Source organism: Lepisma saccharinum, chromosome 1, assembly GCF_977018435.1.
Source record: "Lepisma saccharinum chromosome 1, izLepSacc3.1, whole genome shotgun sequence".
In the NCBI taxonomy this organism is placed as follows: Eukaryota; Metazoa; Arthropoda; class Insecta; order Zygentoma; family Lepismatidae; genus Lepisma; species Lepisma saccharinum.
The window spans coordinates 34,826,683-34,853,756 of record NC_139229.1 but is presented as its reverse complement, the minus strand read 5'-3'; the positions used below and the strand labels follow the sequence as shown (position 1 = coordinate 34,853,756).

General features: G+C 39.1%; 1 protein-coding gene across 10 annotated transcripts in view; it reads left to right on the top strand.

Moving 5' to 3' along the window:
• Positions 1–27,074, top strand: part of LOC145994416 (uncharacterized) — a 574,460-nt gene that overhangs the window by 394,078 nt on the left and 153,308 nt on the right. For all 10 annotated transcript variants that reach the window (XR_014442353.1, XM_083130571.1, XM_083130585.1 and 7 more), the window contains exon 4: positions 13,413–13,483. Coding sequence is in view for 9 of the 10 variants with exons in the window: in XM_083130571.1 (XP_082986697.1) it covers positions 13,413–13,483 (71 nt within the window). In the remaining variant the exon portion in view is untranslated. The remainder of the gene's footprint in view (positions 1–13,412; positions 13,484–27,074) is intronic.

The window sequence follows — 27,074 nt, the reverse complement described above, 5'->3', positions numbered from 1 at the left end:
CTTCCTTTTGGCCTCTAAGTTAATAATTTTCGAGCCAACTGTTATCTGGCGCATATTGACCGCCTCTTATTTATAATATTGCTAAAGTTAATAGTTGCTGGGCCGACTTTCGTGATGGACTGGTTAGCACAGCGCTCTACGACGTCAGGAATTCCGAGTTCGAATCCCGGCCAAGGCATGAGTCTTCTTTGTTAGTATCCTTCATCAATTTCATCATATTCTCACTCATCCTCATCGTCGCGATTAGCCAAAGTGGCAGAAAATCAACGCAAAATAACCAATTCAATCCATGTACTCGTTACATGGTCACACTTCCTTATATGTGCACACTATTCGTTTAACGATTGGTGCAGGGTAGTCCAGTCATTTGTTTTATTATTATCGCACTCGTAATAGAATGTTTACGTGTGTTCTCCTGGCACTTTCGTTCGTTCTGAGAAATGTCTCTGTAACATGCCACGCGTTAACTCCACGGAGCTTTCCTTCTTCCTCCTTAACAGAATATCTGACCCTTGATCCGATATGGCACCTGTTCAAGTCAAATGCGTAAAATTTAACGAGCATGCTTTAAATGGCGTAGCAGTGCTCTGCTGCATGCAAGTCTGGTATGGATTACAGAGGGCAGATATTTCATAGATTTCTTATAAACCAGATCAAACTTCATCTAGGAACTCAACAAAACTTCAGTTGTGGAAACTGTACTCAGTGATACTAGAATGAGATATGTTGCCTTTAAACACTGATGGTGCCAAGAATCTAACTTAGACGTAGACCATTCCTGCTTTCTCTGGTCTAAATTAGCTTTTTCCGACGTCATTTATAAAATTTGGTGTCTGCTGGGTGCAACCATGATTAGTAGCACCTAAGCTTAATGCAATTTGAACATACTTTTCTTTAACTAGCTTGGAAATTATAGGAGCGGTTGAAATTATCACCAGTCCTAGTTTTTTCTACCTCTGCGCACTCTAGTGGCCTCTTCGATGGTGTAGTGATAATACCATTGCCTTGTAATAAAGAGGTTCCGGGTTCCATGCCCGATGGAGGCACATGGTGGTTCGGTTAGTACTACAAACTGTAGATCAAGTCCCGATTAGCCTTTCTGTACATGAAGTAGGCTTAAAAACTAAGTAAATGTGCCAGCTTGAATCCAGTTTTGTCAAACAGCATCCGAGTTTAACCGGCTTCCGTGGCGAACTGATTATCACAGCGCGCTACGACGACGGGGCTCGAATCCCCCCCCACCAGGCATGGATGTTCATTGTGAGCGTATCCCTTCATCAATTTCATTTCATCACTCATCCTCATCTTCGTGATTAGCCACAAGTAGTAGAAAACCAAGTAAAATAAACCAAATTAATCAATCAATCAATTTACCTGTGGAAATTGTCTGTCAATGATGCTGCAACGAGATTGGTTATCTTTGAAACACTGATGATGCCTAGAATCTATCGTCGACATAGACAATACAGAATTTCTATAGTCAAAATTCGCTTTTCCGGAAGCCGGCCCCCGTGGCGGAGTGGTTAGTACATCGCGCTACTACGCCAGGGGTTCCCGGTTCGAATCTCGGTCTGGGCATGGATGTTTGTGAGTGTCCATTCATCATGTCATCATTCATCTCCATCTTCGCAAATTAACCACAAGTGGCACAAAAAGCGAAGTAAGATAAAGCAAATCAATCAATCAATCGCTTTTCCGGATGTTATTTGCGAAATATGGTGTCTCTCTTGCAAACAACAGAACCTGAGTAAACATAACATATTTGAACGTACTGTTGTGACCTGTTTTACAACTGTAGGATCAGTTGAAACTAGAACCTGCCATAGTTTTGTCTAGTTCTGCTTACACGAATCCAGTTTTGGCAAATATCGTCGTACTCAAACGAGTTTAGGCCAGCAAAATCTAGTTTTCACCTGAAGGAACTTGTTGATGCCATTTTAGAACATGCTTAATTCTGACATGTGCTATTTTCTTCTTTCATCATTTATCGGACAGCTACCATACACACACACGTGCATGAGAACGTAGTGGATAAAGGTATATGCTAAATGCTGCTTTATTTCTCATATGATGTCGAGCTCTCTTGTAAAAAAAAATAAGTACAGATAAAAGAGAACAGACGTAATATTTTTTTTATCTCTGCCCGGACAAATGTCATGTTTTTTGACGTCAATGTTTCCTGGTCGTTTACAGCTTTTGTAACCTTCATGCAGGGGGCATGTGTGGTGTCACAAGTAAGCAGAGATGTCAGAGAACGGCGTTGAATAAGCGTTTGAGAGGGAGAATATAAAAAGTTTCTCTGCCAGACTAGAATGTCGTTTATCAGTGCCAGCGGACCCTCTACATTACAGGCCACAAAGCCCCGGGAAGAAAACACAGTTATACGACGTTGTAAACGATTTTGATGGGGTCCGCGGGGCAGAGGGCAGCACAATCGCTCAAGGTTCAAAAGATCCCGCCGATACTGAAACGTTATGGCGGGCGGTTATGGCGAATAACAAGAGGAGGGGGGGAGGGTGTGTACAAAATGCAGGGGCCGTTTTATTAATGCCTCTAAATTCGTCTTTTTCACTCTTTTTTTAAACCCTGTTTGAGCGCGTCTAGTGTAGCATTTGCATGTTTCCTCGTTTGTCAAAGTGTTTCTGCTTTTTTGTCTTCTCCCCTCTTTTTTTTAGCTATCTTTATCGAATTTCTACTACTTTTTTTACGGCAATACGTTTTATGTAGCAGCTTCTGCAGCAAGCTGGTAGCTTTGATGTAAAGATTCAAAAGCTACGAATGCAGTCATAAAAATCCTTCTACCTATTACGAGGTGATACTTTTAAATGTGACACATTTGCAAAATTGATATATGGCATTACTAGACGAAGAAACCTTAACATATTTAAAGAGATGTTGTCGATAGATTTTTTTGAACCTATATAATGCTCTGGACATTTGACTTATACTGTGTATTACTAGTTCATTTTGTTATTGATTGATTGATTGATTATTTTTTTCTTTTAATTCGTTTTACTGCCACTTTTGGCTAACTCAAAGATGATGATGATGTGATGAAATTGATGAAGTTACACTAAAACACCCATGCCCAAGCCGGGATTTGAACCCGGAACCTCTGGCGTCATTCCGAGCTGTGCTAACAACTACGCCACGGACGTCGGCATCGATTTCTTCATGTACTCGTATATGTATCTATCTGCTCAGCTAAGTAAAACATACTTATGTAAAGATGCATTCTACAATGCTGCTTAATACATATAGTCGAGGGGGTGCAGGCTGGGTCGCACATATTCTCGAGCTGTTATATTGGATGTGATGTGATCAGCACCATGATCAGACGGCCAACATAAATAAGTAGAGGGAGGAGCTATGCAGAATAGAAGAAACAGTAATTTTACATATGATCATTGAAAGGTGAGTTCAGGTTAGATGAGGAAAAGGGAATTTAAAACGAAACGAATATGTGGAAGAGTAGTTGAGAAAGGGATAAGCAAGAAGTAAACCTCACATTCATAATAAGAACAGTTGGAGGGGAATTGCAGCGAATCAATTGATTCATGACCTGGTACATAGCTGACTAAAAAGAGGGCCCAAGTGTAGTCGTGTCGTCTTGGATAGACGATATCAAAATACATCTACAACATTTATAGCTGCTATGGGTAGTAAGTGTAATCTGCCTACATATGGTTGAATGCTTTATACAGGCAGGCAAATGGCTCCAGATCTTGTATGCATCGGCCAAATGTTCTTCAGCTAATATTGTTCTTTCCAGTTGTGGCGCCAATTGTTACGGGAAAAGCTTATTTCAGACTATTTTTTGAAAATTGTAAGATATAACATTATTCTTAAGGTAGAGAATTAACAGCAGCTTAGGCTGCTGGAACATGTACCTCTCTAGGGAAGAGCATTATTAGACACATAGATAAGAATAACATAACAAGATTTATTACATATATGGAGGTTCCCAAGCTAAAGTGTTAGTGATACGAGTATGATCTGCTTTGATAATGATGATAATAATAATAATAATAATAATTAATGAATACTTAGTAATATACTTACTTAGTAAGATGAAGTCAAGGGGCAAAATCCATCTTCTTGATAGAAGCTTGGTGGACAGCCTGGGGAGACTGGGTGGTCATCAGCAGCCTCTGGATGTTAACTTGATCAGTGCTATTCACACGTTACACGTTGGAGTAGAACTACTGCTTTAATGATTATCTAGTAGGGCCACAAACTGGACAAAACTTGTCATCTCGTGGGAACGTCACGGAGGTTTCTACGAAGTTCATTTCTTGGTACATTTTCCTCGATAAGTCATCCTACTAAAGGATTCTACTTGTATCGCTTGGACATCACATTTCCTCAACATCAGTACCTTCTTCATCTATCACAAGTGTGTTAAGCTCTTCAAAAACGAGCTGTTCTTCACACAGCTGCTTGTTAACCTGTTCGAAAACTATAAGTTATTCCCTCGTTCAGTTTCTTCCTACGAAACAGCTAAGGAATTGAGGATCACAGGTTGTTTCATTGTTTTGTAATGCACGTAGCAGGTTCCACTCGCGTTTATACAACTAACATAAATGGTTCCTTATCTCACCTTCTCTGCTCTCGATATCAATGGTCTCCTTAAGAGCACATCCCTCCCCTTTCTATCTGCTACTTATTATTCATTACCTTTCGATTTGGCACACGCAGGAGATGTGATATAAGATATAAATTTTAGTGAAAAATACAAGCTCGACCAAGACTCGAACCCAGGTCTTTGGCATACCGTGCCATTTTCCTACCAACTGAGGTTCCAAGTCGCCCTGCATTTTTCACCCAAATTTCTAGTTATTGTCCATAACATATCAAATTGGACCACGCGTCACCAACTAAACTGGCATTGTTGAAATATTCAACAACCACACGGACCCTTTCTTGTGAGATGTTGCTGGCTTGTTATATGAAAGAGCAAGAACAGTATTTCATAACAGGTTTAGGTATGTTCAGCTGCGAAAATTCAGAGAGCCGAGGTACTCAACTGTTTTCTGTCTGTTCAATGTTTCGACAGTGCTGCTACCTACACGGCAATCGAACTGTGAAAAATCTCAAGCCGTTCAAGACAATCGCTTCAGTCACTTTTGTTCTCCAGCTTGCAGGTAGAGATGCAAAAGAGTGCGTACACGAAACGCAAAACAATATCTTCATCTCGACGCACTCCTCGCGTTTCTTCACGTGCAAATGCAATTACATTGCGCTACGATGGCTCCCCTTTTGCTAGCGAGATTATCACGAAACTCCTTCCGTGCTCAACCGGTCGTAATCAGGGCCCGGAGGTGCACCTTTCCTGTCAGCTGAATCAAGACAATAAAGAAAAAAAAGAACATCACACACAATATGCAGGAGGTACATTAGAATTCTGGAAAAAAGACGAGGCCCTTACAAGGGCGAGGGTGGATAACTCTCAGGCCCTTATAGGGGCCAGAGGCTAGGAAACATATGATTCAACCCTTTGCCTTATGACTATTCAAGGCGCAAAATCACTCAAGCTTCCGCTTGCAGACGCGCTTCTCCATGGCTGACCAGTATTACTTCAGGGGAAGACGTGAGGGGAAAAATCCACTGAGGTTAATTTCATCGTGGACCGGGATGCTGCTTCTCACATGGAAATCTGGGAGAGGCAATAATTTCGCTTCATTCAACGCACTCGTCTTCTGAGAGGGAGAGTAGATGCTCTGCGAATGGAGAAAATCAAGACAAGATCGAATCGCCATTCAGCGTACGGACTGAGATTTGATTACGGCGTATGTGTGAGGAGGGGTGGGGCGAGGGGGGTTGAAAAGCGAGTAGACCATCGTTTTTGCTACCAGTAAATCAGCGTCCGCTGCTCTCACTTCACTTCTTTTTTTTACGAAAATTAATACACTAAATGGCCACGCACACGTTTCCAAATCGTTGGAGGGAATATTTGCTAACTGTTGACGTAGAAAGTCGATGTCTCATGTTCTGGACTTTTACGGGGTGTATTGACGTTATGGCAACTTTTCATACAGTCGAATGAATTCTTTCTGACTAGAACATTGAATGAATGACATGGTTCTTGTATTTAAATTGTATAATGAAGTGTATGTTTTATTATTTATGTGTTGGAGTTTTAAGTGTCGAGGTTCTGAAATTTTGAAAGACTAATACTTTTTATCGTATTTTATAATAAATGTAAATTACGCAATTTGAACTGTTCAAATAAATTTTTTATGGGATGTAATTCTTACGGGTAATATGCTGTATGGTGCTGAACTCATAAAAAGGACATTGTATTCTTACTCAGTGTTTTAAGTGGCATATTTATATCGACATTTTCCGATGATAGGTTAAGATTACTATAACAATGAATTGGCTGGAAGCAGAAACATAAAGATATCGTCCCCTCATTTTTCTTTCTAACTTACTCATATTCTCTGTCTCTCTCTCTCTCTCTCTTTATTTTATTCTTTCTTCATCTTTCTCTCTTACCCATTATTCTTTCTCCCTCTTTTGCTCGGCTGCTTACCCGCTGTATATACTGGTTTGCATCCCACTTTTAACTGTAGATCCAGTCCTGATTGTCCCATGAGTGGTCTTAACCATAAACAAACTCCCCTCTCTCTCGCACTTTATTTTATCTCTGTCTTACCTTTTATATTTCTCTTCCCTTTACTCTGTCTCTCTCTTTCTCACTCTCTCTCTCTCTCTCTCTCTCTCTTAATGCTTATTCTTTCTCTCCTACCTTTACACATTATCTCTTGTTATCTCTAACCTTTCGCTTTACACTTTCTCCTCTCTCTCTTCCCGTTACTCTTTCTTCTTATTCTCTTTCTCTCTCTCTGTTACTCTTTTTATTTATCTCTTTCCTTCTTTTTCTCTCTCACTCTTTCTCTCTTTCCCCTATATTCTTTCTCTCTTTTTCCTTTGATTCTTTCTCCTCCTTCCCCATACTCTATATTTGTTCTCTCCTTTACTCTCCAAACGTTCTTACACTGCTCATTTTACTCTTTCTCCCTCTCACTCTTTCTCTCATACTCCCATGTTTTATCCAGGATTTAAACATTAACCTTTCTTTCTTAGCTCTGGACGATGAAGTGTGCCTGAGAGTAGGATCGAACCTTACACTTCCCACTGCAGTCTTCAAAGCCTCGAAAGTGTATAATGACCTTTACCATCGGGTACCAAATATGCTATTCCACAGTTTAGCTTACAACAGCCACACGAACGATACAAGTAAGGTGCAAATCATTCACGAAACCATTCATAAAACAAAATGTCACGTGACTTGTCAAATGTGAGAAAAGATGGAGAAGTACTCACAAAACGAGGATGAAAATCAGTCTTAATGGATGAGGCGCCTAACTTTTTTGATTAAATGTTTCTCGTGCTTGAAACAAAAGTATCAACTTTTTAAAAGACAGTCTCTTTTCTCTGACGTTCGCATCCATCACAATGTTGCCATTTCCTCTTCGTTTCCCTGCGTTTTCCTCTCACGATTCCGGATTGTCTTTGCACTGTCTTCCTGAGGGGAAGGTGATGGAAGATTTTGAAATGTGCCTCAACAGCCGTTAAACGAAAAGATGTTTGAATATCGAGTTCGTACGAATGGAGTACAAATAAAAGAAAACTTCTTGACGCAACAGTCCTTGAGGGCGAAGTCCTACCAAGCAGCCTTTAGCTGGGTGATCCGTTGTCAATGCATCCCATCGTCGTTGTTTTCTGGGTGTACCTATGGAGTGGCTCTGAGGTTCACCTAGCCTCTACTAAATGGGTACCTGGGGGACGAACTTGGAATTAAAGGCGGCCAGAGCGTGGTATTGATAACAACACGCTCACAAATGGCCAAGATGTGAATGTGTGAGGCTCTACCTTCACATTTTTCCACATGAAGTTTTATCTTTGTTAAGAGTTATTTATTAGTCACGTTAATAACTTTTGGTTAATTTGATACATTTTACACAGTTATTACGTGTATATGTTGTTAGAGATTTATCTGCAATGAACTATGTGCGATATAATTTTCTTTCCCTATAATAATTCATTTACAGCAAGATCCTTTGTGTGGTGTTCATTATTGCAAGTTTTGTTTATTTCTGTTCAGTTTCAATTCTTTTCGTTTTGTTTCTATTCTATTCAGCGTATCTCTAATCTGTAAGAAGCTGTGCCAGGGGTCTCGGGTTCGAATAGTGCCTGTGTATGGATGTTTGTGAGTATCCATTCATCAATCGCATCATATCATCGCTCATCCCCATCTTCGCAAATTAGCCAAAGTGGCACAAAAAGCGAAGTAAAATAAAAGCAAATCAATCAATCAATTATAGAATCTGCACTCCTATTGGTCAATTTCTTTGGCGCGTTGTCTTGTTGTCACCAGCTCTTTTGGCAGCAGTTTGCTGCAGTTTAGTGTCCGTGGAGAATCCACTTCGGCAACAGCCGATAGCCGTTGCGTCGTTGACATAAATAGCATAGGCCTAGCGTGGTCGTGCTGCATCTGTATCATTGTGAATTGATTCAGTGCAGAGAAGTGCAATTAGTTTCAACAGAAGCATTGCAGTATTCAATATAATTTCACTCAAGGATTTCTCGTTTGTTATTGTAATACTCAGCTACCAAACTCGTGGAAGCAGTTTCAATTATGCAGGAATGCAGGACAGTGTAATGTTTTTTGAGTATGTAATATGTTATAATACAGCATTATAGTTTATAGTAAGAACTTGTGCATTCTTTACACTTTGCAAGAAGATCGTAATGATCTCAGCTCCATGATAATACAGTTCACACCACATAAATTATAGTTGTTAACTGCAGAAGTTATTGTATATATTTCTTTCAATACAACTTCAGGAATCTGCCACGCACACAAACACAAACAGTGCCATCTATGCTTATTTCCTATAATAGTGAGGGGGTTTCAAAATAACTAACTTAACCTAACTTTCGATCGAGGGCTAGCCTTCACATAACTTCAGTTCACATACACTTAGTAATTGTTATGAGCGATTTAGACATTTCTTTGGGGTTACAAAATGTCAGTTTTAATGAGAGCAGTTGCTGAGCTTCTTTGTAAAATAGTAGCGTAGCGAATATTGTGAAAACATTTCTTTATTTCGTAAACTCTTCCTTGCATTTACAAGAAAGGTGTGACTTTTATAACTGATTTGATAACTTTTGAATCAATTCTTTCGTTATTGATTTGTTTATGTGTCTGTGTGCGTGTGTTTGTATGAAATTATCTGTGGCTACATGATGATGCCGATGAGGCGAGAGGGTGAAATGCCACCAGACAGATAGCCCCTCTCTAACACACGAGAAAAAAATTTCGCCGCGGCCTCCGTAGCCGAGTAGTCAGCTGGTTCGAATCTCAGCCTGGACATTGATGTTCTTTGTGAGTGCGCCTTCATAAATTTAATATCATCACTCATCCTTATCTTCGCAATCAACCAAAAGTGTCAGAGAAACGACTCCATGTAACAAAAATAAAATCTGTCTCCTCTCTCACACACATCTCTCCTAAACGATCTCATTTCTATGGTGTTTCTTTTTCTATCGCCCTCTCTCTCTCTCTCTCTCTCTCTCTCTCTCTCTCTCTCTCTCCTCTCTCTCTCCCTCTGCTTTCTTTCTCTTTATTCCCTCCCTCCAGCCCCTCCCACATCCCTCGTAAACTAGCTCTATCTCTCTGGGATTCTTTCTCTATCCGTCTCCTTATCTCTCCTTTTGCTGTCTCTCTCTGTGTACCTTTCCTCCTCACCCACTTCTTTGAGTATCTCTTTCTCTCTCTTTCTGGGGCTGCTTTGTTCCTTTGTTCCTCCCTAACCTCTTTCTTTTTATATTTATTTTCCTCAGAGTTATAAAAACTATAGTGTATAAATACCTATAATTGGTAAAAGTATTAAAGATATCGGTTTAAGATCTTTATCAAGGCTCTAGTTCGTCTGAAGATTTGGTCTGTTTGAAACATTCCTTCCACAAATCCCATGTTAGTTAATCGATGCCGTTCCAATGCAATTTGTAGCATCATTGTAAGAGAATAGAGAAACCTTCAGGAGTCTTTGGTCCTCAAGATAAGCAACCAGTGCGCGGTGGATGCTGGGGCAGCGGGCCGTGCGCCGAGCCTCAGGAGGATGTAAATCATTCTATCAGAGCCCGAGGCATGGGTAAGTGATGTATGGCCGGACGGGGTTGAAAGGAGGCAGGGCGAAAGGAGGGGGGCTGAAAGGGGGCGTTATTTATTGTGGCTCACACGTGACGCCCGGTCCACAAGAAGCGCCCTCGCAGCCAAGCTGTTGGCACCACCAAGGAACCAATAACTCCTCACGCCGCGAAAGCCACACTGCTTTCTGCTTAAGTGTTGTCAACTGCAGAATTACAGTGGTGCTCGACCCTTGTCGTTCCCTTTGTCTGTGGTTTCGCGGGAGATCGAAAGAAAGTCCTCCTGAAGGGTAAGATGTGGGTAGACCCGTACCAAACAAGGAACGCACAAGCATAACACTGTGATTGTGTATATTCTTGGTCGGTGTTCCCAGTAGAGTTGTTGTTCAAAGGCCACTTTATGTACAGAAAGCCTAATCGGGACTGGCCCTGTAGTTTAAAGTAGAATTGGAACCACCGTCCCATGCGACTCCACAGGGAATCGAACCCGAGACTCCTTGATTACAAGGCAACGACATTAGCACTACGCCACCGGAGAGGCGCTCCCAGTAAAGCAGCCAAATAACATGTGAAGGGATAGGCATTCTGTGAAGATAGCCACATACTTTTGTTACAATTCCAAAATGCATTTTATTCGGTTGTTTTACGTCGCTTTTCTGTTTCCTAGGTTACTAGGTTTCCTAGGTTTATTATCTTTATTTTGCTCCGCTTTACTTTCACTTTTGGATAATTGCGAAGATGAGGATGAGTGATGATATCATTAAATTAATGAATACTCACAATGAACACCCATGCCAAGGGCGGAATTAGAACCCGGGGACCCTGGCATCGTATCGCGCTGTGCTAACCACTCCGCCAGGGAGATCGCCAGCGAGAGAGAGAGAGAGAGAGAGAGAGAGAGAGAGAGAACGAGGCAGAAATCTCGCCCTTTCTCTCCTCTCGTTTCATTTTTCTTTTTCTCTCTTTCTTGACATGTTACTTCGAAATGAACCTCGGGATACAAGCACAGCAATCCACACTGTACCGAAATGTCACGCTGCATGGGAATGCACGTAATTAGTCCGTTTCCATGGGACATGCAGAATGCAACCGAGGTTACATGCCAAGTTCCTTCAAGCTACGGTACAACATGTTGTCTTGGAGACAAGCGACTCGTGTTCTTAACGGAGAAACTGCCTTCCCCAGACCGTGCAAACACACACACACGATGGGATCACTGGCCAATATTTCGCGTAGGGATTTCATACGTTATTCGTCCCCAATCACTCTTGAACTAGTTCTAACAAGCCATAATGGCTGTTTGCCTGCTCTCCGAATTGCCTCGTACAAATCTTCTAGCGGTAATAATAATCGAATCCAGTTAATATCCCATCATTGATTGCCCGCTTTCCTGCTTGTTGTCAACAACGTGCCCTGTATGGCGTCATCGGGTCTTCTAAAAGAAGGCGCCGACCCTTACTTTTGTGGCCTGTCAACCTCTAACAAGTGACTGACTTTTAGGCATCGTAAAGCCTCGTTTTAACAGTGTTGGCCCCGTCGCCCTAAGCCAGCACATTGTCACGAGCCGGAATCTATCATAACCTGTGTGTGTGTGTGCCCCCACCGCCCTCCATAAAGTTTATGGTCATTTCATAAACCCACCGTTTTCCAAGAAGACATAGCCGTTAGCGCGCAAACATCTCATACCAGTTCCACGGGAATTCTTACGGTGGAGAATTGTCCCATAAAAAGAAATTCATATCACCCGCTACATTATGATAATACTTATTATTATTTTTATTACTGTAGCTCTAGCTGCTGTCGCATCGGGATGTTCGATTGGTTGGAAAGTTGACGGGTGACGATTGGGTGACGAAAGTGGTATGTCCTGCATTTCGTCTAAGAGTTCCAATAGATGTTAATATTTATATTTTGTGCTTTGGTGTTGTGATTTCTCTTTCCAAGAGTCGCCAAACATGTAAGAAGTTAAGAGAAGTCTATTAATTTTCGAAATAGAATGAACAGTTTAGACAGCCACGCCAACAAAACAAACGTTATTGGAGACAGAGATGTCAACACTTGAATATTAGTTGTACCTTTTATTGATAGATGAAAGCAGTTTCTACATCGCGAAACATTAGTTTGGAAGAAAATTATACAGGGTGTCAACATGAAATCTTCCTGATTTTAAATAACAATTGTGAGGAAACTATTCGACCCAGAGTGACGGGTTGTTTCTGGGGGAAAAAATTGTGTTTGCTGATTACAACAATGTTCGTGTGACCGCTTGAATTGAAGCCAACCTCCGTGGCGGAGTGGTTATCGCAGCGCTCAACGACGTCAGAGGTCCCGGGTTTGAATCCAGGTCTGAGCATGGATGTTCTTTGTGAGTGTCCATCAACTTCAATATATTATCACTCACTCATCGTCTTAGTTGCGATTAGCTAAAGTGGCAGAAAAGCGACGCTAAATAACAAAAGTCGAATGAAATCTCTTCAATTGAAGGTTGCTTAATGACAAGTATGGGTTCTCGCTTAGCGAAATGGTTAGCGCTCTTACCTCTGGTGCATAGAGTTTCGGGTTCGATCCCGGATGAAACTCTAAACACACGTCACCCAAAGAAAAGCCGTTTGAGAGGCCTTGACTTGCAAAGGCTGTTTCATAATGGAGTTTAGTTTATCCAATGACACGTATAGATGGCAGTGTACATGTATAGACGTATAGATGCACAAATTTCAAGCTTTTAATGCAGTTACCTAGCAAATACAATACAATTTATTAGAGCTGAATCAATTATGATTGATAGCAGCATTACTATTCCTTGTTATTTGATCGTTCGTTCAAGTCAATATTTAGAATTCGTTTACATTTCTATGACGAAGGAAGTATTTTACAGTAATATATCTCTGAGTGTTAATGAGAAAAAAAAATATCTGTCAATCTATTATATCTGATGTGCGCCTAGCGGCAAAGTCTATTAATCTTATTCAACAACACTGCGAAATTACATGTTTCTCATTCCAAGTGATTTCACAGCCATCAATGTGCCAAACGGATCTGTTAATGAAATAGATAAAATACAAATAAAATTAAATGAACTTTTGGCATGTGTTATGTCCCTTTCTCAAGACGTTTTAGCATAATGAAATGTCCAATAGACAACAATGAGGTTTTTAGTTGTTATTAATAACGTTGGCTGTAGAATAGAGTAGATTAAAAAATAAGTAAGTGTCTGATTATCTCCTGTTACAGTAACCATGTTGTTTCTTTCGTAGGTTGAAGAGAAATCCCGTCCTGTCACCCGAGCAGGTCGCGTGCAGCAAGCAGCATCTTCAGAGGAGCAAAGGTAAGCCGTATGTTTCTCATTACAGCGATATGTTTATTACGCTGAGAAGTTTGGTCATTGTTTTATTATGAATCCAAATAATAATAGTTGAGGGAAAGCAGGTGTGTGGAGGTTAGGCTGTTGGCTGTTTTATGAAGATGATGTGATCGACACCACGCTTTTGCAGCCTTTAACCCACATTTACAATTTGTGAGGCTTGGTGAACCCCAGAGCTGCTGTATGCATCGACATTGACGGAAAATATCACTGATTCCTGCAATCGAACACAGGTCTCTCGCGTGGCAGTCAGACGCCATACCAACTAGACCAGTGAGTCTGAAATATAAGAGTGCTTCTTGTACATTCACTGAACTTCAACAGGAAGTATATCTGCAATTAAATTATTCCGTACAGTTACCTACAAGGTGTTAAGGAGGACACAGACAATGCACAAGAATTCGAGACACCTGGATTACATGCTCTGTCTACAGAATTCTACATTGACTTATACGTATTTTTCTTTCTTAGGGACACTATTCTGCCACATTTGACTAATTGCCTCGACGAGCACAAATGGATATTGGATTTAATTAAAGAAGGGTGGTTCAAAAAAACCCGGTGTGTAGGAGGTGACCCTCAGCGAAGACACTCAAATGTCAATCTCACTTCCACCTGCCGTACACTGAACTGTGTTGTTGCAGACTAACGAGACTCTGGCGTCTGCTCTCACGGTTGCTGTGAGGCTTGTGTTCTGTCCATGTGCTTGTGATTATTCTTTCATCAGCTTCATCTTATCACATATCATCCTCATCTTCGCGATTAGTGGCAGAATGATGAAGTAAATGAAAACAAAACAACCCATGCTGATTCCAGGATTCGAACCTTCGATAACTAGATCTTGAATCCAGTTCTCAACGCGCGTGACCAACGAGGTATCTTGATTAGTTTGGTTTATTTTACTTCGATTTTTTGCCGCCTTTGGCTAATCGCGACGATGAGGATAAGTGATGAAATGATGAAATTGATAAAACACTCGCAAGGAACACCAATGCCCAGCTCGGGATTCGAACCCGGCACCCCTAGCGTCGTAGCGCGCTGTACTTACCACTCCACAGGTCAGCAGGTGAGTACACCTGTAGAACTACGTAGTACGCACCGCCATCACCGAAAGACTGATCTAAAAACTTAGAAAAGTCACAATCGTGCTGAGATTTCGGAATCCTCCCCCTTAGTGCATTAAAAAGTCACAGAGTCCTTATTCAATATGTGAGAAGATTTTTATTCTCCTTGGAGAAAAAACTTGTAACAAACATCCGTTGCGAAAACTTGGCCGGAACCAGATTTCAATCCTTGGCGAAAGGTATTATTAGTTCGCATGCAACTGCCCTCGCTCCCCTTCCCCCTTTCGGCCCGCTCTCCATAAAAGACGAAAGGGCAAGGGGGAGGAGGAGGGTATTTCGGCCCGTAAATCATACAAACATATATCACTTGTCGGCAATAAATCAGGAGGTGGGGAGACCCGCGCAGAAAGTTGGATGTGCCGATTCTGGTCCGCTCCGAACTTCGGACTCGCCGGTAAAAGTTATGGGAAATCCTCCTTTATGGACATGTTTTGCTATAAAAACGTGCGTAAGTCAACCCCCTCGCCTCTGACGAGTCTCCGAGTACTGGAGGATATGAATGTCACAAAGAGAAGCCGGGACCATTAAAAGGTAGCAGGCATATTCTCTTTCGTTTTTTTCTTTTTTATATATACAGTCTCCTCATCCTGTTCTTTCGTAACATCTCCGAGAGAGAGATAGAGAGACAGGGAGAGAGATAGGGAGAGAGAGAAAGAGAAGGTAAGAGAGGTAAAGCGAGTGATAGATAAAGAGAGATGAAGAAGAAAGAAGAAGACAGAGAAAGACGAAGATATATATATATATATATATATATATATATATATATATATATATATATATATATAAAGAGAGACAGAGAAATAAAAAGCGAGAGAAAGACGAAGAGAGAGAGAGAAGAACGGAGAAAGATAAAAATAGAGAAAAGGGAGATAGGAAGAGAAGAAGAATAAGAGATAGGGGAGAGATGAAGAGAAGGGAAGGGAGAAAAAGAAAGAGTAGGGGACAGGGTGAGGGAGGGAGCGAAGAATAGAAATAGGGAAGAGAGAAGAAGAGGAAGAAAGAAAGAGACAGAGAAAAGGAGACAGAGAGTGGTAAAGAGAGATAAAAGTCGATAGAGAAAGAAAGAGAGAGAGAGAGAGAGAGAGAGAGAAAAGACTGCCAAATTAAATTTTTAATTTCCGAGCAAGGAATCATTATGTGCGACTGTTTGGCAAATTTAGAGAGGGGTGGAGAAGAAACATGCACAGGAATGAGACGACGAAAGGATAATGAAAGTAGACGACGTAAGGCGATAAATTAAAAAGAACGCTTTCAGAAAGGAGAGGGGTTTTCTCAATAAGCGAATTGCCTGTACCTTTCCTCTGAAAGAAATATTGTCTGTCGAACTTGTTACGTTCTTGAAGAAATTCATAGTAGTCTGGTCAATGGGCGATTTGCTGTAATTTTTTCAATATCCACGCAGTGAATATAGCCACCAATCATCGGACAGCTTAATATACGTATTATTGTAGAAATGTCACATTTTCTTTACTCGTGCTTCTAAACTCAGTGAGTAATCAAAAACCTATTTCTTACAAACATACAATTTTCAATTGCCCATATCTCGGGAATCAATGAAGATACAGAAGTGGTCTTAGAGTAGTGTAATTGGCTATACTATAAACTCAGGAAAGTATGAACCCCCCTCTGGCAGATTTGTCTACACTTAAAACTTGCTCAACATGCCCATATGAGTTTTTTGCTCAAGTGTGGAACCCCGTCTAATCCAAGATTTTTGTAAAAATGCCCTCGGGAATTTCTCGGAAAGTATGAACCCCCTCAGATTGATTTGTTTACACTTACAAAAGGCACTTCTGTGAGATTGTTGTCCATAAACCTGTCAAAAATATGCCCCTCTTGATTTTTTTTTTGGCCACACTTAAAATTAAGCCAAGATGCTTATAAAACCCACACCCACACACACCCACACCCACCTACACCCACACACACCCACACATATTTACTTCCGGTCCACTTCCGGTCTACTTCCGGTCCACTTCCGGTTCACTTCCGGTCCACTTGTGGCCAAGTTGTGCCCTATTTCTGCTTTTTTTTTATCCAGCATAGAGTTTTGATTTGAACCCCAAGAAATTGTATATAAATACCAATGCCAAAAATATCAACACACATACACACACACATACACACACACACACACACACACACATATATACATACACACATACACACACACACAAAGCACAGTGCTGAACCCAACTGATATTTTTTATCCAGCATAGAGTTTTGATTTGAACCCCAAGAAATTGTATATAAATACCAATGCCAAAAATATTAAGTGTATACACACATACACACATACACACACATACAAAGCACAGTGCTGAACCCAACTGATATTTTTTATCCAGCATAGAGTTTTGATTGCCCTGTATAACTTAGATTGCAAGGCCAAATTTTGTAATTTTGTAGACCAGGAGCTGGATCCTATGCTCCAGAAACAGGCTCTCCACAAATTATGTGAACATCATGGAGCACACAATATATTTTACAATTTTGAGAATCTCAATTTAAATTCAGGAACAAGAGATTTGGATTTGATGTATCTGGAAATATTTTTGCATCTTGAATCAACCTGCAAACAATATTACATGTTAGGCTGGGCTATTTCAACAGCAGTAAATATTTACCAAATGTTTCAATGTTAAAAAACAATCAGAATAATATCTTCCAGGAAATATAGATACCTGAACATGCAAACATATTTTGAAAGAAGAAACATTGCAAGATATATAAAATCAGACCACCTGTTGGATTGTTTTAGGGAAAAATTTGAAAATCTATCAGAGTATGATTTTTTTAAAGTGCAAAATGAAACAGAGGCAAGATGGGTACTTGACAATGATGTTGGGTTTGGGTATGTGAGCATAGAATTGGGTTCTGAATATGATGATTTTGAATCCAATACATACTGGCATAGAATTGATGCATACCTGTTGCATTGTTATTGGGGAAAATATGTTGCTTTTTTTACAAAAAGTACTTCAAGTTTAGAAAAATTTAGGTTTTACAAATTTTTCCATGATCATAGAATTTATACAAACAGCAGGTGGCCTGTTGATGACATAACATGGGACACAACAATTTCCATACTTGATGAGGCAGGAAAATTGGATGTAAATTCTGGTTTATATTTTAATGAGTTGATTATGTACCTGCTTAAAAACAATATCAATTCTGGCTTATTCAATACAAGATGGACTTAAATAATTAGAGTTTTTATACAAAATATTTTTTTTGCTAACAATTTCAAGTTCCTTGAGTGGGAATATGTTGTTTTTAAGATCAGCATTGATTCTGTAGTACAGTATTGCTGTGGAACATGTCAAGTTCTTGGATTCTGTCACACCTATTCTAATACAATTAATATCACAAGTACCATTACAAGGCACGCACTGCATAAAATCATAATTCCAAGCGATGGAATGGAGTAATTATTTTTCCACGATTCCATATCATACAAAAAAATTATACTGCAATTGGAGCTTCAGCAGTTCGGGACTGTGCAATATATTGTCTACAAATGTAGGAAAAATAATATTGTACGGGTTGCAAACAAAACTCCCAAAGCTTATGTATTTCAGGTTTCTTAAATTTGAAACAGAATCCAAACTGTCTGGAAGTTCATAAAAGTGAAGCCATTCTACAAGCGGGTCTATCTCAGCTTTTGCATGATATATTTGAGCAAGAGGTGATGTGTTTATAATATTTGTTGGTATAGAGGTTTGTTCTGAGTACAATTATATCTTATTAATTATGAACAGCTCTGCTGCATGTTGTGATGATGAATATCTAGTCCCTAAACCTAACAGAGCTGTGCAGTGATGTTGTTATTGGGAACAGGATTCAAATCCTACACAGATTTATGGATAGGAGTGAAGAATTAATTTTTGCCATGAAATTATATCTAGATACTCAATATCCCTGTGCAATAATGCTGTTATTGGGAACAGGATTCAAATCCTACACAGATACAGATTCTTGCTGAGCTTAATAGGTGATTGTCATGGAAGATACTCAATATTTCTGCTGTTATTAGGTACAAAATTCAATTACACAGACACAGATATAAATAATAATGCATACAGAACTGTGGTTTCTATAAATCTATACTCAATATCCCTATACCTGACAGCTGTGCGGTGATGCTGTTATTGGGAACAAGATTCAAATCCCACACAGAAACAGATTTTTGCTGGGCTTAGAACTATTATGGATAGGTGATTGCCATGAAATAATATCCCTATACCTGACAGAGCTGTGCAGTGATGCTGTTATTGGGAACAATTTTAACAGAGCTGTGTTTTCCATAAATCTATACTCAATATCCCTATACCTGACAGAGCTGTGCAGTGATGCTGTTATTGGAACAGGATTCAAATATACAGATCCTTGCTAAACTTAGAACTATGCCATGAACAAAACTGTGCAGTGATATAATTATTGGGAACAAGCTTCAAATCCCCGCACAAATACAGATTCTTGCTGAGCTTAGAGTGAAGATACCAGTGATATAATTATTGGGAACAGGATTCAAATTTTGGAACTATTATGGATAGGTGATTACCATGAAGATACTCAATATTTTTGTTATTAGGTACAAGATTCAATTATACAGATACAAAAATATTCATTAACAGAGCTGTGCGGTGATGTTGTTATTGGGAACAGGATTCAAATCCTACACAGATACAGAGCCTTGGAATTATTATGGATAGGTGATTGCCATGAAGATAGATACTCAATATCCCTATACATGACAGAGCTGTGCAATAATGTTATTATTGGGAATTGGAACTTAGGTACAAGATTCAATTACACAGATACAGACACGGAAATAATATCTAGATAATATTTTTTAACAGAGCTGTAGTTTCCATAAATTTATACTCAATATCCTATACCGTGCAGTGATGCTGTTATTGGGAACAAGCTTCAAATCTTACACAGATATAGAGCTTTGGAATTATTATAGATAAGTGATTGCCATGAAGATAGACATTCAATATCCTATTAGACACAAACACAGTATCAATAAATTTATAATATATTTATATTTAATAGAACTGTGCTGTGATGCTGTTATTGGGAACAGGATCCAAATCATAGATAGGTGATTGCCATGAGGATAGATATTAGACACAGACACAGAAATAATATTTATCATTAAATTTATAATATCCCTATACCTGACAAAACTATGCAGTGATGCTATTATTGGGAACAAGCTTCAAATCATGGATAGGTGATTGTCATGAGGATAGATATTAGACACAGACACAGAAATAATATTTTCCATAAATCTATACTCAATATTCTTATACCTGACAGAGTTGTGCGGTGATGTTGTTATTGGGAACAGGATTCAAATCATGGATAGGTGATTGTCATGAAGATAGATATTAGATACAGACACAGAAATAATATTTTCCATAAATCTATACTCAATATCCCTATACCTGACAGAACTGTGTGGTTAATATTATTAGGAACAAGTTTTAAATCTTACACAGATATAGAGCGGAATTATTATGGATAGGTGATTGCCATGAGGATAGATATTAGATATAGATATAGAAATAATATTTATCCATAAATCTATACTCAATATCCCTATATTTAATAGAGCTGTGTAGTGATGCTGTTATTGGGAACAGGATTCAAATCATGGATAGGTGATTGCCCTATACCTAACAAAGCTGTGCGGTGATATAATTATTGGGAACAGGATTCAAATCTTACACAGATACAGAGCGGAATTATTATGGATAGGTGATTGTCATGAAGATAGATATTAGACACAAATACAAACAGATACAGAGCCTTGCTGAGCTTGGAATTATTATAGATAGGTAATTGTCATAAAGAACACAGAGAATGAAATAATATCTAGTAAATAAATTTTTGTAAATCTATACTAAATATCCTTTTGGCAGAGCTGTGCGGTCATAATGTTATTGGGAACAGGATTCAAATCATGGATAAGTGATTGCCATGAAGAGGTAAATAATATTTATCCATAAATCTATACTCAATATCCCTATACCTGACAGAGCTGTGCGGTGAAGTTGTTATTGAGAGGATTCAAATCCTACACAAATACAAATCCTTGCTGAGCTTAGAATTATTATAGATAGGTGTGTTATTGAGAACAGCATTCAAATCCTACACAGATACAAATCCTTGCTGTGCTTAGAATTATTATGGAAAAGTGATTGTCATGAAGATAGATATTAGATACAAATTTTATAAATCTATACTCAATATCCCTATACCTGACAGAGCTGTGTGGTGATGCTGTTATTGGGAAGAAGCTTTAATACTGAGCTTGGAATTATTATAGATAGGTGATTGCCATGTAGATAGATATTAGACACAAATTTTATAAATCTATACTCAATATTCCTATACCTGATAGAGCTGTGCGGTGATGCTGTTATTGGGAAGAAGCTTTAATACTGAGCTTGGAATTATTATAGAAAGGCATGAAGATAGATATTAGATACAGACACAGAAAATAAAATAATATTTAGTATTAATTCTATACTTAATATCCCTATCTCTAACAATTACAAATCCCACACAGATACAGAGCCTTGCTGAGCTTGGAATTATTATGGACAGGTGATTACTATGGAAATAACATCTAATAGAGCCTTGCTGATATTTCTACAGCATGGAATTGTTATGAATCCCTAACAGAGCTGTGTTGTGTAGGTACATGTCTCACACATAGATATAGAGCCTTGTTGATATTGTTATTGTCATAATCCCTATCTCTAACAGAGCTGTGTTGTGTAGGTTGCTTTGAAAATATTATTTACCCTTGCTGATATGTTATGGATAAGATGTGAATAATACATACCCTAATAATCTGATTCTGATATTTTCCACTATTGTTCCTTTATAAACGTTTTAACATACGTTCCAGTTTTGTAGCTACATAATCAACTCATTAAAATATAAACCAGAATTTACATCCAATTTTCCTGCCTCATCAAGTATGGAAATTGTTGTGTCCCATGTTATGTCATCAACAGGCCACCTGCTGTTTGTATAAATTCTATGATCATGGAAAAATTTGTAAAACCTAAATTTTTCTAAACTTGAAGTACTTTTTGTAAAAAAAGCAACATATTTTCCCCAATAACAATGCAACAGGTATGCATCAATTCTATGCCAGTATGTATTGGATTCAAAATCATCATATTCAGAACCCAATTCTATGCTCACATACCCAAACCCAACATCACTGTCAAGTACCCATCTTGCCTCTGTTTCATTTTGCACTTTAAAAAAATCATACTCTGATAGATTTTCAAATTTTTTCCTAAAACAATCCAACAGGTGGTCTGATTTTATATATCTTGCAATGTTTCTTCTTTCAAAATATGTTTGCATGTTCAGGTATCTATATTATATAAAATTTCTTGGGGTTCAAATCAAAATTCTATGCTTAATAAAAAATATCAGTTGGGTTCAGCAGTATGTTTTGTATATTTAGTGTGTGTATGTGTGTATGTGTGTGAATATTTTTGGCTTTGGTATTTATATACAATTTCTTGGGATTCAATTCAAAACTTTATGCTGGATAAAAAAAGCAGAAATAGGCCACAACTTGGCCACAAGTGGACCGGAAGTAGGCAAACCGGAAGTAGACCGGAAGTGGACCGGAAGTGGACCGGAAGTAGACCGGAAGTAAACCGGAAGTGGACCGGAAGTGGACCGGAAGTAGACCGGAAGTGGACCGGAAGTAGACCGGAAGTAGACCGGAAGTGGACCGGAAGTAAATATGTGTGTGTGGTGGGTGTGGGTGGGTGTGGGTGGGTGTGGGTGTGTGTGGGTGTGGGTGGCCTAGTTTTAAGTGTGGTCAAGAGGGGCATATTTTTAACAAATTTATGGACAACAATCTCACAGAAGAGCCTTTTGTAAGTATAGACAAATCAATCTGAGGGGCACTTCTTTTCTGAAAAATTCTCTTCCTTTCCGAAAAAGCTCTTCCTTTCCGAAAAATTCTTGAGGGCATTTTTACAAAAATCTTGGATTAGGCAAGAGTTCCACACTTGAGCAAAAAGCTCATATGCTCATGTTGAGCAAGTTTTAAGTATAGCAAAGCTGCTAGAGGGGAGCTCTTCCTTTCTCGGGTTTATCCCACCACAAATACAACTACTAATAAAGTTGGAAATTTTGATATAATTAAGTACTATGTTTTCACCCATAGTCACTAACTGCAGTGCATGTAATGTTATTTTAAGTGTTCGGCATATATATTATCATTGGATGTGCCAACTTTACTTTCCTCAGACGAAGTCTTTATCTTCCCAACTCTTTGGGAGATAATGCCAGTGTTTTAATAAATGGTATTAGGTTTTTCAGATGAGCGGGCCCCTTCTGAAGAATTTCAGTCTCTCTTAACTATTTTAATGTGTTGCGTATGTCATGTGCACTCCCTTTAAAGCCTTGCAGATATTTCTCAAGGGGATCTTTACACTCCTAAGGTAAATCTTAGATAAGACGATTTTTCCTCGTATACTTTGAAGGGTGCAAAATATCCATACGCGCCGACGCACATAGAACATTTAACTCATTAACTCTTAAGTTGTTGTCAGGTTCTGTTAAGATTCTTACGGAGATGATATCATATAGTATCATCAAAACACTATATTTTCTTCTCTTACTTATTTCCCTTACCATTCCTACAGACATTGTTGGAAATCTTCCTTTCAAATATATCCTCATCTTTAATAAACATTGGCGTTTGTAGGCAGTAGCCCCTCACCCCACCACAACTAAAATGCATTAGCAGCCATCTGGGACTACTAAGCTAATATATCCCTTCCGCAGTATTTTCTTGCCAAGGGTGGCGAAACGACCGTATCATCAAGTAAGTGCAGCCCACAACCTTTTCCGCTGACCCCTAGAATCCCCCTCCCTCCCCACCTTGCCCAAATCTCGCTCCCTCTCTAAGCGCGTACGAAGATGGACAGTTGAGATGAGTAGAATCAGCATTCGCCATCACCGCTAGTATGCGCTGCCAAGTACTCATTTACATAAACACTCCAAACTGGAGAGAATTATGGCGGGAGGGTTAAAAGGATCACATTTTGACCGTCGGAATTTCAACGCCCATCATCTGTTCTCTCTCTCACTCACTCCCTTCCTCCCTCTATCGGTCTCTTTTTCATTCTCATTCAATGGATCGATGTTGCCAGGTGCATGTTTTTTCTCGTGGTCTCAAGTTCACAGAACCAATTTTACGTAATGATGTGTATACGTACTGGAGAGTCGATTTAAATCGATACAAAGCTATCTATATCCACTGTTCTGTTGTGCTGATCTCCGGGGCAGAATGGTCATCACCATATCGCGCCAGGGTCTCTTGTTAGGATCTCGGCCTAGGCATGAATCTTTTTTATGGGTATCTCTTCACCAATTTCATCATATCATCACTCATCCTTGTCTTTGTAAAGTGGCAGGAAAGCGAAGTGTGAATAAAGCAAACAAAAACTATTCTGTTATATCGAGCAGTAGAAATAACATTTCCTTTCAGGACACAATGGAGAGTTTGATTGACTATTAAAGTATAGGAACATGAGCACATAGGCCATTTTTGCACTACATGGATGAGCTCCTTAACTATAAAAAATGACAGGTCTATAACAGTAAAATAAAATATGTCTCTTAAGAAACTTCCTTACTGGATTCTTAAAACTACTTCATTCATTTATTACTTAATTTAAATGAACAAAAACTATACGAGATCCGAGGATAGAAACTCCATCTCATAGTTGAAATCTGAGTCTGTAAAATGACACTCAGCACACACAAGGACAAACGCAGGACAACACGACTTCACAGAGGATTTTCCCGGCAGTGGACCCAGTCGCCAGAGACTCGTTGGCCTAAAGAAAGCAGTTACCGAGATGGAATTTTGGGTGCCTTACACCCCTAGGTTATATTAATACAAATGCCGACTTGTATATTGTGATGTTGGGTTTATTGACAGTTAAATAGGCTTTATCCTAATCCCTCCAATATTTTTCCATTAAGAAATTCGGAAGAGCGTAAATTCACTTTGTTACTCGAATCACAGTTTAATTTGGATCTGAATCACTTGAATATTTTGGATCCTGGAGAACAGAGAAATTGTCTTTAACATGTTTTTCTCTATTTTGATTCTAATATCTTTCTTGGTCACCTACATTCCCATAAATGAACTTTAAGCATACATCTGAGGCCTAAGGTGAAGGTTGACACTGTGGGTCTGGCAAGTAATATAATGAGTTGCTTTTGTTTTGTGCAATTTTTCTGAATGGAGTACAGACAGTACAAATAATCTTTCCGAACATAATGGAGGACACTGAAAATAAAGTGTACTTCTACATATTACTAGATTTATTTTGTGTTGTATTTTTTCCACATGATAATTGTTTCAGAATTTAATACTATGCAACATTGCATTTATATTCATACGAATGATGTAAATGAATGGTTAATTTGATTTGATTTTTGCTATTTAGCATCGCTTTTCTGTCACTTTTGGCTCATCGTGACGATGTGGATGCGTGGTGATAGGATTAAATTGATGAAGGGACAGTCACATAGAACACCATCCCCAGCCGGGATTCGCTTACTGGGCCCCTGGCGTAGTAGCGTTCTGTACTAACCATTTCGCCCGGAGGTCGGCAAGTATTGTTAGTATAATGCTGGAAACATTTCATGAAGAAAGGGTCGTCAACGGGGGTATTTAATATTTTTTTGAAAATATGAAAATTTCTCAAGCACAAAATCATTTATATTATCGGGGACGTGCTGCTTCTGTCGTATAGGCAAGGATGTAAATTAGCACTATCTTCCATGTTCTTCTCATTTTAGTCTGCTTCATCTCGACTAACCAAAGTCGAGTGTGTCGCGACGTTAACAACAATAAAAAGACCGAACAGTGTTTCTTAGACCATCGTAGTGACAGATTTTTCGTGATAAGAACATGGCCACTGGCAACCATGCTTTAAACATACTGTCATTAAATACCGAGAACTTTTTTTCGTGACGCGAGGGGAAGAAAAAAGAGAAAAAGGGGGAAAGGTATCAGGTCATCACGCGGCCGACCTGTTGCATGTCACATGAAGAGGTGTCACTCACCCCAGCCACTCGAGCCTCTCTTTCCGCCAACTTTTTTTTTCATCATCTTCTCGTGCGCCCTCCAGCACTCGACGGCTAGTTAAATCTGCCGGACAGCCGCGTATGTAAAGTGGCCGTGATGTGATTTAACTCTTTTTAAGCCGTAAAAAACCATGAACACCATCTTTTATTCTCTCTGGCAGTCACTTCACTCTCTCTCTCTTTTTTCGTTCCCCATCCCCTTTTCATTCACACGGAATGTTTCAACACTGGGAGAAAAGATTGGCGCTGTGGGGGTGTGGTGGAGAGAGAGCCACTGTGTCAACAAACCCAGATGTCGCTTCCGAAGTGATACGTGTTAACGTTACAGCTTTCCTCCGGCTAGAATCCTGCATATTCCACTACCTCTCTCACTCTCTTTTTTTCCTCTGGTGATGTAATCCGGTGAAGCGATTTGATCATTTTTCCTCTGATTGGCTTGCAAAAGCATTAAAAGCATTGGACGATATATTCTCTTTCTAGTAAATTGATAACAACCCTAAGGCATGAGATAAATTATTATCGTATTTTTATGACTACAAAAACTGCTAAAAATATGGGCTGAGAGTCTGCAAGACTAAGAAAAATTATCGGAAAAAAGTCCTTCTTAACTTAAATCCAGGATAAACAAATATGTGGATTTAGGTCAATCAGATTACATTTTTTTCCATAATAACGGGAAAAATCAAAGCTGAATTTTTATAGAGATCGATACTGTAGAAGTCTCAAAATACCCGACTTGGTCATTCGAAAACATATAGGAACGCCTATTTTCCATTTCATGGAATATTAATTTTTTTGTCTACATTTTCCCCTTATCCCCAGTTGTTAATGGAACTAAAAAGCTAAAACTGGCCGCCATTTTACCATATGTCGGTGAAATCTCAACTCGGAATTTTGAAGATATTAATGTTCTTCTGGGTTACATTCTGAACATCTTCAAAAATCACTTTTTCATCTATTTTATGAAATTTTACTGGGCTAGTATACAATTTGAAGAGGCTAATATTTGATTGTTCTTATAAACCTTCCAGTTCTCTTGCCGCACTAACAGTCACGACGCCAAATATAACATTTCCTCTTCACGTAATAGCCTGTTAAGAACTAATGTCTTTCCAAGCGACGTTTGATTTCCTCTGCTATCGAGATCTCTAGAACGGAACTTACTACGTCTTTTCTTCCTTTACTTTAAAATGTGTGTAGTTGAAACAGACGATATGACAAGTACCTACAACCTTAATCATATTCGCGTAATATTAGAAATTCTTATTGTA